The sequence below is a fragment of the Carcharhinus amblyrhynchos genome, chromosome 26, assembly GCF_965287045.1.
Source record: "Carcharhinus amblyrhynchos chromosome 26, sCarAmb.v2.hapA, whole genome shotgun sequence".
Classification (NCBI taxonomy): domain Eukaryota; kingdom Metazoa; phylum Chordata; class Chondrichthyes; order Carcharhiniformes; family Carcharhinidae; genus Carcharhinus; species Carcharhinus amblyrhynchos.
This window is the reverse complement of record NC_137349.1, coordinates 21,384,314-21,397,140: the sequence shown is the minus strand read 5'-3', so window position 1 is coordinate 21,397,140 and position 12,827 is coordinate 21,384,314. Positions and strand designations below refer to the sequence as shown.

General features: G+C 38.3%; 1 protein-coding gene across 8 annotated transcripts in view; it reads right to left on the bottom strand.

Moving 5' to 3' along the window:
• LOC145358863 (transcription factor E2-alpha-like) overlaps positions 1-12,827 on the bottom strand; it is a 119,119-nt gene that overhangs the window by 59,181 nt on the left and 47,111 nt on the right. For all 8 annotated transcript variants that reach the window (XM_080213213.1, XM_080213214.1, XM_080213207.1 and 5 more), the window contains exon 6: positions 499-566. In XM_080213213.1, the coding sequence (XP_080069339.1) occupies positions 499-566 (68 nt within the window). The remainder of the gene's footprint in view (positions 1-498; positions 567-12,827) is intronic.

The following is a 12,827-nucleotide window of genomic DNA, read 5'->3' as shown; positions in this document are numbered from 1 at the left end:
AATGAGGACATAATTCAACCAATATTTAAGAAGAATCTGGGGTATATTTAGCACACACTTTTTCAAAGACAAAAACAGACAGGTTTGTTCACTTATTCTTTTTAAGATGTTGCCTTAAGAACAATCCACATAAAATCACAAGTCTAATGCAAAAGTTACTATAGTGAAAAATTTAAGCAATTTGACAAATTAGTTGATCATTGCAAAAAATTCCAGACAATCTACTCGTGATTTTAATAGACTGGTATTTCACTAGAATGTTGTTTTTGTAACAATTGCTAGTATTCATCTTCAACTGCAAAAGATTTTACAACTTATTTGAATATAGCTAAGCCAATTGCTTATTTACACCCATGTCATATCTCTGAATTGGTACATTGTGATAATTTAATATGTGCTAATGATAGAAGAGAGTGAATTACTTCCCAGAAATTGTTCCAAGGAAACAAACTTTAGCTGAATAAATGAAACATAAAATTATACATGCAGCCCACCTACCTGATTTAAACCTGGCATGGCTGAGTCTCTTCCAAATGACGGGAAAGGAACTCTTTCAGCATTTTTGACTATAAAAAAAAGTTACATTCAGTATCCATTTGGTGAAACTACTACAGTAATATATCTCCCACTTCCGCACTCTACACATCAGGAGTGCACAACTGAAAATTGCACATCCAGTCCCATAGAGGCAAAAAAGTTGACGTTTTCCTGATGTGTACTGGAAACATAGAAGCAAAAAAACTACATACAAAGTAGTGCAAATTGAGCACTCATGACCTTTATGCCAAACGGAAACCTTATATGCAAAATTTTAAAGCTTCAAAATTAACAATTTCAACATGTTCAATCTTTAGAACAACCTAGGTTTTCTCAGTTTTCTCTAGCAGAAGGTTAAGATCAATTTACAATTACATTTTTAGAAACCATATCCAATTTTAACACCACGTTTCAGAGGATAAAGTCATACAAGGTCATCCTGCTGCACATCAGCACAAAAAAAAGGCAGCACAATTCTGGAACGCAGCCGGTCAAGACTTTTCCAGGTAATCCAGCTCAAAGCACTTGGACTTGATGGAATCCAACTCCAAAAGAGTGTGAAATTTAGTTTAAAAGCACTCAAGCAGGTGACTAATCCACCTGGGCATTTTACAATCTCAAATAGAGTCTGTGTGTTTTGGGAAAATAGATGCTCCCGTCTGCACTCGAAAGCATTTAAAAGCTGACCTGTGGAAGTGGAACACTTGAACATACATGTAAAGAGCTCAGTCCCAGCAGCCAAGGGTACAATTCATACTCACAGCAACATCTAACATACACAAACTGTTTTTTCAGTAGGAAATTTGCACTGCAGTATAACAGCTAACTTCCATATTGCTTAGCAAACAACAAAAAACCCTCCTGCCCCAGAATGTATTTCTGTTCTTTGATGTAAATGGACACGAATACAAAACTAAACCGTTTGCTCTCTGCGAAATTAAGTTAGCTTATATACGGGGCAAATAAATCAACTAAAGATGGACTAGTTAGAGACAGGCAACTTTGTATAGGTAAGGTCATGTCTCACAAGCTTGACTAAGTTTTTTGAAGAGATGACAAAGATAATTAATTTAGGCAAAGCCTATGGATGTAATTTATATGGACTTTAAGGTGTCTGCATTTTTTGTTTAGCTGAAATCTAGCAACCAAGGGAAACATGACAACTAACTGCACTCAGTTCAAAAACAATAGCCCCTATAATTCCATTTTGATTAACCAAATTTAGCCCCTACTCAAACCAGGCATTAAAGACACTGCAACGTGTATTAATTCCTACGAACACTTTCATTGCCACCCTTGCTCTCAGTTCAGTTGGTAGAGCTCGTGCTTTCGGGTCTGAAGATGCAACTCAAGTGCCATTCAGAATTTGAATACTTCATCTACGTCAACACTTTGATGCTATATTGAGCTCAATGTTGTCAGAGATTCTATCATTCAGAAGAAATGTTAAACTCGGATCATGTTTGTCCAATATAGGTGTCAATTCTGTGGTATTTTCACAATTCACAACAGCATGCAAAAAAACAATATTTTTCACTGTATACTAATAAAATCAAATTCTGTCACATCAATTTTTCTCCCATAACCAGCAACCCAAAGACATGCAATTTATATCCTGCCTTTCATAACCTCAAGGTGTCCCTAAGCACTCTGCATCCAATGAAGTGCTTTGAAGTGTAATCACTGTTGCAATGCAGAAAACACAGCAGCCAATTTGTGCACAGCAAGGTTCCAAAAACAGCAATATGATAATGTGCAGATAATCTGTTTAGGTGATGTTGACTGAATAAAACTATTGGCCAGGGCACAGGAGAAAGCATGCTTGTTCTTCAGAATAGTACAGCACAACAAAATCTTTTAATTGACATGAAAGGGCAGCGGAACCTTAATTTAACAGTTTATTCTAAAGATGGCACCTCCAACAGCACAGCCTTACTCTAGCTTGAGGTGTGGGATTTGAACCCAAAACCGGCTCAGAAGCAGATCACTGACATTAAGCTACAAATACAGTCAACATATTCTAAAACTGATGCACTGTGTAAAGTGACTGGACTTTTGCACTGAAACACCTCATTCATCCTATTTGTCCTGTGGACTCACTGTATTATCAATGTATCAACACCAATAATGGTTATAACATTAGTATCATAATTTAATTAAACGCACAGTGTGACAAGATGCAGTTATGTTTAAAATGGAACTACAGCAGGTTGCAGCACCAATTATTGTGACAGCAGGGGGGTAAGACAACTTCAAATAAACCGAGTACCCAATCTCAGAATTTTTAAGGTGCGAGAGTGAGCTTTTGAGCCAACATTTGACTCCTGGCTATTTTTAATGGCGGGCAGCAGTGGCAGGAGTGTGGAAGCCTGGTGTCAAATATATGGGACAGACAGCCCATGAAAAATATAAAAGGACTCCACAACTTCCACACTACGTTTACACGCACCTTTCCAGAGATGACAAGTACAGACAGCACACAAGGTGAAATATTGTGAAATCTGCTAATCGGAAATACTAATCATAAAAAGATGGAAACAGTCACCCAATAGGAAATTTAAAACCTATGCTGATAAAAACAGCCACACCCAATTAAAAGGCGTCAAAGGCTATTCAGGGGAAGTAATTTTTATGACATCAGTTCAAAGCTTTATTAAAGCACTAATAACAAATGGAGTTGTGTAATTACGAGTTTACTTCACAATAGATTCGTTAACATGTCAGTGCAAACATTGTAGTAAAAAGACAATGTAGGAATCATAGATCACTGAAATGAAAAACATTGCATGCACTTTACAATTTTCCAGGTAATTATAATTTTCTTCAAAAATGAATGCATCAATACAAAGATTTAATTAGGTAGCAACATTACTATCCAAAAGTTTTGGAATGTAAAAATAGCCTAGTGACAGAAGTCTAGTTTCTATGTCTATTAGACTGATGTTTGCCCAGTAGATTATGACAATGATGCAGCTGTGAAAATAAAGATACATCTTATGTTAAAAACACTTTCTAAAATGAAACATGACGTAGTTTTTAAGTTTAATGTTAAACTGAGAGAGAGAGGATTAATAAGTGTGTTAAATTTTTGCTTGGCTGGGTTTCAAAATATAGTTCCAAAGATTCCATCTAATATCAAATTAACGATGCTCTGGTACTGCATTTATAAACAAAGTGAAATCATTATTAATTCTAAAGATCCAGACGTCATTGGCAAGGTAGCATTTGGTTACGCACTCATTGTTCAGGCGTTTTGATACAATTGAGTGCTTTCGGAGAGCAGTTACTCATCAACCATACGGGAGTGGGCTAGACTGGGTAAAGGTTACATGTATCCTATAAGGACATTGGAGAACCAGTAGAGATTTTATACAATTCAACAGCTTTAGGATCACTTTTACTAATGAAAATATAATTTCTCAAATTGATATGGAGGGATTTTAACTGATTGGATTGCTTGTCCAGCCCCATGGATTAATTTGGTAGTACCTCCAACTATTGATATATTCTCAGTATTTAAGACAGGGATTGCATTCTCTTATTAATTTTTCTTTAATAAAAAGTGCTGTCCAGAAGGTTTTTCCACAACTTATCAATTTTCAAACACATCTATGCTGGAGATGAAATTTCTTTTAAAGTCTTTTAAAAAGGACTTGTTTAAGCTAAAATTAAGATGCACAGCTCATTTGAGTTTGAAACAAAACATATACCCCTTTTATGAGATGGTGTTACAAGAGTTCACTACACTGGTCATGAATACCAAAGCACAAAATATTATATTTTTAAGCACATGATTTAAATCAACTTCACTTGTTGATAATTAATCCAGATTTTAAATTTAGAAAAAGGTAGTTGTTTTCTTGGACGTGTTTTGCAGATTTACCCATAGTTTCAAAAAAAATGAAGAAAGATAGAAAACAATGAGGTTGAACGACTGATTATAGTGAAGTGCCACACTAGCAATGGAAATTAAAAATAAAAATATGCATTCCAAGACCATAATAGACAATTTGACATCAAAGACATGAGCTTACTACAGCAATTTCTTTGATATATTTAGTTTATCTATTTCTCTGCCTTTCTCACTCCAATGGGTGTGTCACAGAATAAAGATTAGCTGCCGCTTCTGCGCCACATGATTAGACCCAAATTAACAGGAGGTACTATTTCATTGGGCATCACAGAAGGAACTATGGCTTCTATATGATCGTATTTAGAACATTTAGACTGGGTATTCATTTAAATGTAAATCAAAAGATACACTTCAGATTTCAACAATTTTTAAGCAAACACTACTCTACTCCAGGCAGAGAATACAGAATTTTAAAGGTCCGCCGAATGATTTTAGATGCATGCAGGCTTCTGCATTTTTTAACCCTCTCCAATTCAGAGTTCACCACAATTTATACTCATGATGATAATTCCCAGCTACAGATCAGTTTAGTCCCCACTGAATTCCTGATTTGTTTTTTCTATGCTCCTTTTCATATTTTCATTTATGTATCAAATATCCCAACGCAACCTTGTTCACACTAAAACAACTGGGTCATGAACAGATAATGCTCAATTTTAAAGAAGAACTTTTTAAAAAGTTGTAATACTTCATGTTTAAACCTTACATTTCAACAAAATTCTGACAAATTAGGGGAGATGGTGGCACAGGGGGACAATGGCATAGTGGTACTGTCACTGGACTAGTAATCCAGAGACACAGGGTAATGTTCCTGGAATCTGGGATTGAATCCCACCACATCAGATGGTGGAATATGAAATCAACCAGGAGAAATCTGGAATTAAAAATCTAATGGTCACCATGAAGCAATTCTTAATTGTTGTAAAAATCTAACTGGTTCACTTCTGGGAGGGAAATCTGCCATCCTTATTTAGTCTGACCCCCATATGACTCGGAGCAATGTGCTTAACTCTTATCTGCCCTTTGTCTACAATCAATGGGGATGAAGTAGAAATGGTCGAGAGCTTCAAGTTTTTAGGTGTCTGGATCAACAAGCTGTCCTAGTCCGCTCATGTGGGCGCTTTGTCAAGAAAGCCCAACACCACCTCTACTTTCTCAGGAGACTAAGGAAATTTGGCACGTCTGCTACAACTCTCACCAACTTCCACAGATGCACGATAGAAAACATTCTTTCTGGTTGTATCACAATCTTAGGATGGTTCCTGCTCTGACCAAGACTGCAAGAAATTACAAAGGACTGTGAATGAAGCCTAGTCCATCACTCAAACCAGCCTCCCATCCATCCCTTGACTCTGTCATACTTCCCGCTGCCTCAATCCATGCACCCTGGAGATACTCGCTTCCACCTTCTTCCATTAGGAAGAAACAAAAGCCTGAGATCACATACCAACACAAACAACTTCCCTGTCATCAAACTTTTGAAAGGACCTACCATGCATTAAGTTGATCTTTCTCTACACACTACCTATATGACTATAAACATTACATTCTCCACTCTCTCCTTTTATGTACAGTATCTTTCGTATGTTTAGCATGCAAGAAACAATACTTTTCATTGTATACTAATACATGTGACAATAATAAATCAAATCTAAAATGTCCTTGCAATTCACTCAGCTTAAATTCACTTGATTTCCACTCATTCAAGTAATCAGTGATGAAAGGCCATCAATTGGAGACATTAAGCTCTTACATGCATCTATTCAACCTGCTCAGTGTTTCTACCATTTTGTTTTTATTTCAGATTTTCAGTACCTAATGTACTTTCACTTATTTCCCCACATCCAATGTATTCAGTCCCATTTTCCGCAAAGGTGATGAGGGAGAAAGGAGAAAAGAAAAAAGCAAAAGGGGAAACAAATGATGAATGGAGTAAATGGGAGTGAACACACAACAGAAAAAGTGATAAGGCAGAGCTGGTGGCAGTGATGGACCAAAACACAGGCAGAGATAAAGACACAGAGAACCAAAGTGCAGAAGGATACAAACAGCAGCAACAGTGCTGCACAAAACAAATCAAAAAGGGTGATGCCATATCAGCCCGCACGAGTAATCACAGAAATGACTCCACCCACAGATACACCCCCTGCTCCCACCCACAGAAAGAAGTCCTTCTTACAACACCAGGTTAAAGTCCAACAGGACAAATAAACCTGTTGGACTTTAACCTGGTGTTGTAAGAAAGACTTCTTACTGTGTTTACCCCAGCCCAATGCTGACACCTCCACATCATGCCCACCCAAAGAAACAGAGGGGATAACACTCATTTCCACATCAGAAGGTTGTGCTTTTAAGATCCATTCCAGAGACTTTACTAGTCTAAACTGACACTGGATTGCAGTATTGAAGAAGCGCTACATTTTGGAACTGCCAGATGAGTTAAACTGAGGTACTGTCCTTCTTCAGGCAGGCACAGACAACCCTATAATACAATTTGAATCAGAGCAAGAGCTAGCCTGGTGCCTTGACCAAAATCACATGGTGGGACTTTGCAGTGTGCAAAGTACCTGCTCTATTTCCCTATATTAGAGCATGGACTGTACATTCATAAAAATGCACTTCATTGGTTTCAAACACTTTGGGACACAAATCAAGTTGTGTAAATCTAAGTTCTTTCTTTGCCATTCTAATCCCAGTTTCATGGCCCAGTATAATTCTATGATAAACCATGGATCGTAGCTTCCAAATTCACTTCGTGAAGAATGAAGTGAAAAGCCCACAAGTCCACTAGCCAGCAACAAAATTAGTTCAAGGACAAGAGCAGTTAACATTCCAAACTCAAAATGGTTGGTTGAAATTCAAACCAAACATTTCTGATCATTAACAATTGTTATGGTCAACTACTTCATGACTGACATGTGCTATTCATGACTGACAAAGTTAAGGTCCCCAATTTAACTCCCCCTTTAAAAAGTTCATATGGATATTTAATAAATCATAGAATCCCTACAGTACAAAAGGAGGCCATTCAACTCATTTATTATGTACTGACCACAATCCCACCCAGGCCCTATTCCCATGACCCCACACATTAAGCCTGCTAATCCCCCTGACACTAAGGTCAATTTAACATGGCCAATCAACCTAACCCACATATCTTTGGAGTGAGAGAGGAAACCACAGCACCTGGAGCAAACCCACAGGCACAGGAAGAAAGTGACCCGAGGTTGGAACTGAACCCAGGTCCTGGCACTATGAGACAGCAGTGTTAACCCACTGTGCCACCCTGAGAAAAATGTTTTTTGAACTAAATTAGACATGACGTGAACCATGTGAATCTAGTGCCAGTAGAAGAATATTTAGTTATCACTGTATTATAAGATTTAGATTGGCTATGAAAAAGGACAAGGAATAATCATGAGTAGGAATATGCCAGGCATTGTGCCTTTTTGAATTAAAACGGTGGTGGGGGAAACAAGCCCTGGTGCAATCTCCCTGGCCACATCTTAACCAAAGTCATCTTGCCAACAATCAGCACCGTTTTATCATGCAGTATAAACTGGTGCTCACGTTGGAATTTGGTATTCTTTGTCTGTCTTGCTGAGCACAAGATGCAAAATTTCGCTAGCATGTCCTCTTTTAAGCAATACGAGAGTAAGGATAACGAATTGGAGGAAAGCCAACTTCAATGGTATAAGAATAGTAAACTGGAATCAAAGGTTGGGAGGCATGACTGTAACTGAACAATGGGTTCTCTCTAAAGATGAGATAATTCAGACAATCATGGTATATTCCTATGAAAGGAAAAGGTAGGGCAAACAATGCCAGTAAAAGATAAAGTAGTGTGCTGTGCTGCTGATAGGTATCAGTTGAATTAAGAACCAAACTGAATATAGAAGGTTCAGAGTGGTATTGAAAAATTAAAAGCTAAGGAGCATGAGGACACACCTGGCAGTTAGCACTGAAAGGAATCCAAAAGTCTCCTATAGGTATATAAATACTGAAAGGGTGGCAAAAGTGGAGCCAACTGGGTACCAAAAAGGGAATGTAAACAAGTGGCAGCTTAAATTTAATGCAGCAAAGTGTAAAGTAATTCATTTGATAAGAACATAGAGAAACAATATAAAGGGTACAATTCTAAAAGGGGTGTAGGAGCAAAAGCGCCTTATTGTATATGCAAATGAATCACTGAATATGGCAGGAATCAATGAATGTGGCAGGACTGGTAGAGAGCAGTTAATGAAGTACACAGCAACTTGGGGCTTCATCATTAGAGGCCTCAATTACACAAGGAAGTGAACCTTATTAAATACAATCTGCAGTGTAGCTGGCAATTACACTTTAGGAATATGAAGGTATTGAAATGGGCGGAGCAGCAGAGTGTCACAAGAATGGTTCCAGTGATGAACAACATCAGTATCAGGGTAGAGAAGTCAGGACAGTGCGCCTTGGATAAGAGAGGTATTTGACAGAAGTATTCAAACTCAAGAGGGACAAGGAGAGATAGAGTAGAACAGATGGGAGAAATTGGTTCTGAATCCTTTCATGAATGGGAACAAAGGACACAGGTTTAAAGGATTTGGCAAAAGGAGCAATGGCAACATGAAGAAAAACAGTCACATAGCGAGTGATTAGGATCTGGAATGCACTGAGTGTGATGGAGATTGACTAGAGATATTCAAAAGGGAATCTGATGATTTGAAAAGGAACAGTGTGCAGGACCACAGGGAGAAAGCAAGGGAGCAGCACTAGTTGAATTGTGCCTGCAAAGAGCCAGCACAGACAAAATGGCCAAATGGCCCTCCTCTGCACTGTAACCATTCTATGAACTTCCTGATGCATAGAAGTAAAGGCTTTCTTAAAATCCAAACCAACTGCATTTCTCTAATCCACCGTGTCACCAACGTTCTTAATGTCTAAAGAGGTGCACTTGGTGTGGAAAAATGAGAGATGAGTAATTCCCCACTCCTGGCATAATATTCTTGGCTCAGGAGAACTTATTCAGCTTTACTACAGGAGCTGCCAACATTTGAAAGCAAACCTAGTCATGCAAGTGTGGAACATTTTTAGTGAGCAACAGTACTTCCACTGATGTCTGTGTGTAAATCCACTGCTCTGTGTGGCATTCAGCCACACAAGTTAGAAAGATTCTGGGAGGTCTTGCGTCAATGTTGAGACAAGTGCTCAAGGCAATTGGAATCCCGTAGTCTATCTGAGCAGTGAGGACAAAGGAAGAACTCTCACTCCTGGTAGTTCTCTCACCAGAAAAAGCAGGTGGAAACAATGAACGAAGGCTAACTAGAATCATCCGAGATGCCATCTCTCCCCTTCTCCAACATATTAATGCCAATTAAAGCTGATACTTGGGCTGAGGACCTCCCCAAAATGACAGACACGAATATCAGGATAATGGGCACGTCAAGAGCTGCATTACTATTTTGATCCCACCACTGCATGTTCCAACACAATGGAGATAGTCTTTGGATACAGCAAAGTTCCCAGTTCTGGCCCTCCTTTTCAAATATATCTATGTCACATTTTAATCTACTATTGCACAAATCTTAATTTTAACCAATAAACTGCTGATACAGAAATTTAGCGAAGGCTTTCTGAAAATCTGAAGTCAATCTCATGTTTTAAAATCTAACATGCTTGTTAAGTCTTTACTGCTGACAATCACTCAATCCAAGCAGCACTCATCCACAGTTTAATAGCTGATTAAGCACATTTGTAGAAAGTGATCTTTTGCCAACTGCAGTTAAATTAGTATCCCAATACTTTCACCATTATGTACCAAATAAATTCTAGAAAATTTCTGGTATAAGTTGAAGCATTACACAATTCTTCCATTACTTAGATGGGACACTATTTTGATATGATTAGTTCTACTTATTCAACAGCTCACGTCAACACCTCTATCTATTTTGGTATGTTTTCCACCACATTCAAAATGACAAGATCAAGTTTCAGTTTAGCTTGCAAACACTGTTTTGGACACTCAAATCGGATGTTCCATTAACTCCAGCCAAGGTGAAAATCTAGGAAATCACACAATGTCATTTTCTCCACCTCTGAATAAGATTGGAAGCTGTTGATTTTTAATTAAGTTGATGGTTTAATTTTTTATTACTCTGGCAGTGAAAGGCAACAATTAGGCTTGTTTTATATTAGTTTGAATTGATCAGAAATAAACCAACAATCCCAGCAATAAACAATTAAATTGTACGGTCATGAGGTGAAAACTCGCTTGACTTGACAATTCCTTGACTCAGAGGGTTGCCAATCTGACTGCCTTGGGAAGTTATGCCAATCACCTACACTGGAATAGAGTAGATTCGCTTTGGACATTGGCTTTTGTAAGTATTAAGAACTGAAGGTTAGTGCTCCAAAACGCTCTTACACTATAAGAAAGTAGTTTAAAAAAAAACACAAAATTAAAGATTGCATAGATAAACAGAACATTTTATTGACTAAAGTTAAACCAAAGGTGGAATTTCATATGATTATCATATGACTGCAATCAATATCAAAATAGTACTGCACTTGAAATTTCGATTAGTGGAATTTTCTTTTATTCTATATGGAAACAGAAAATCATCCCTGCTTTTTAAAAAAAAATCATTCATACTAGGCTTGGAACTGAAAGCAAAATAGAATCCAATGGATGTCAACTTACTTCGTCCCCAATAACTACTAACTAGTATGTTGGTGGTATAGAACTTTCAACTTATACTCATCAGGACAATCAGAAGAGTACCAATGTCAAGGGAAACAAAAAACTTATACTGTATAAAAGGTGCTTACTGGTTGGCAAGTGGACCCTGATCAGTAGAGATGTTGTCATAGAGAATGCACCAGTTAATGGTGATTGACCAAGCCTTGTTCAAAAATTTAAACCAGGCAGTTTGATTCTGATTGGTCAAGGCAGTGTCCTGAGGAATGAACCAGCAGACGGCCATCACTTTGTTTAGCTTAAACAAGCTCAATATTCTGTCTGCAAAGAACAGTGTCCTATGTTAATATATAGCAGCTTTCAGTACAGGCAAATGCAAGCCTGAATCTTAAACTGGTTGGCAGTGTAGTTTTTAGAAAACGGAGGATCATTTAGCAAAGGTTGGTCAATCGCAGAATCACATTTAATCTTAAGGACTGTCTTGAGTTTTGCAAGCATGGGCTGGTTCAGTCAATACCTTGCCCGTTGCAAACAGCATAAAAGGACGTGCTGTATTGATATAATCTGCCAGTCTTTGGGATGTGCAGTCTGCATACCTAGCATCACACTGGCACTGAAATTCACATACCACATTATTCATTTGTGCAATAGGCAGAACATCTTTTTAGTTTGATGGCAGCACACTTAGTGGACACCACTTGTATTGCTACAGCATAGCAGCAGCTAGTTTCATGCGCTCCAATCTTTTGAGCAATCTTGCCCTTCAAGGGTAATGAGGTGGACTGGGCACTTTTCAGGGCTGGACGTGACCACCTTAGGCACAGTCATGAGTCTGTGCAACATACAAGCAAAATGATCTGATTAGGGTAGCCATTATCCTGCAGGATGTCTTTGATGTGGCCTGCTTCAGCATCAAGCTTGCACAGGGAGCAAATGGCTTGGAACCTGTTAACAAGGCTGTCAATAAGGCCAATCTTACAGCGTGTGGAAATGTAAGAATTCCAATGTGTTTATTGATCAGTGAAGGTGGGATTGCGGCAGACCTTGGTTGAGTGGTCCCTGGTAGATTTCTCAACTGGTCCATCGTAGAAAGAGCATTTAACTGCTCTATTTCAAAGGTGAATTTGGGCGGAGGACGATTCCTATTAAGATATGCAAGGTAATTACATGCTGCTACAGATTTAATATAGCAAACATCTCTACATATCAGAAATATGCCAGGAGAGGTGGTTAGGTGACATCCCATCGAAGACATTTCTCACAAAACCCAAAAGAGGTATATGAATTTCACTCCCGGGGCGGGGGCAGGTTTAGGTTGATTGGCCATGCTAAATTGTTCCTTAGTGTCAGGGGACTAACAGGATAAATGTTGGGTTACAGGGATAGGGGCCTGGATGGGATTGTCATTGGTGCACTGTAGGGATTTTATGATCCGCTTGGTCAATTTGAAGCGCTGAGGAGTTGGATTGTTGAGGGAGATTAAGCATAAAAGCAGGGGTCAATTATTTGATTAAAAAGCATACCTCTCAAAATTACCAAAATCATTAATGCACAAAACAATTAAGCACTGATTAATGGCTATACACCAAATGGTTCTTCTATCAATCTCGGACAGTTTACTGAAAGTCAGGGTAACCAGCTTAATAGTTAGTTTAAAACGGGCACAAAAATAGAAGAGGAAGGCAAGTTTCAATTGCAAATGAA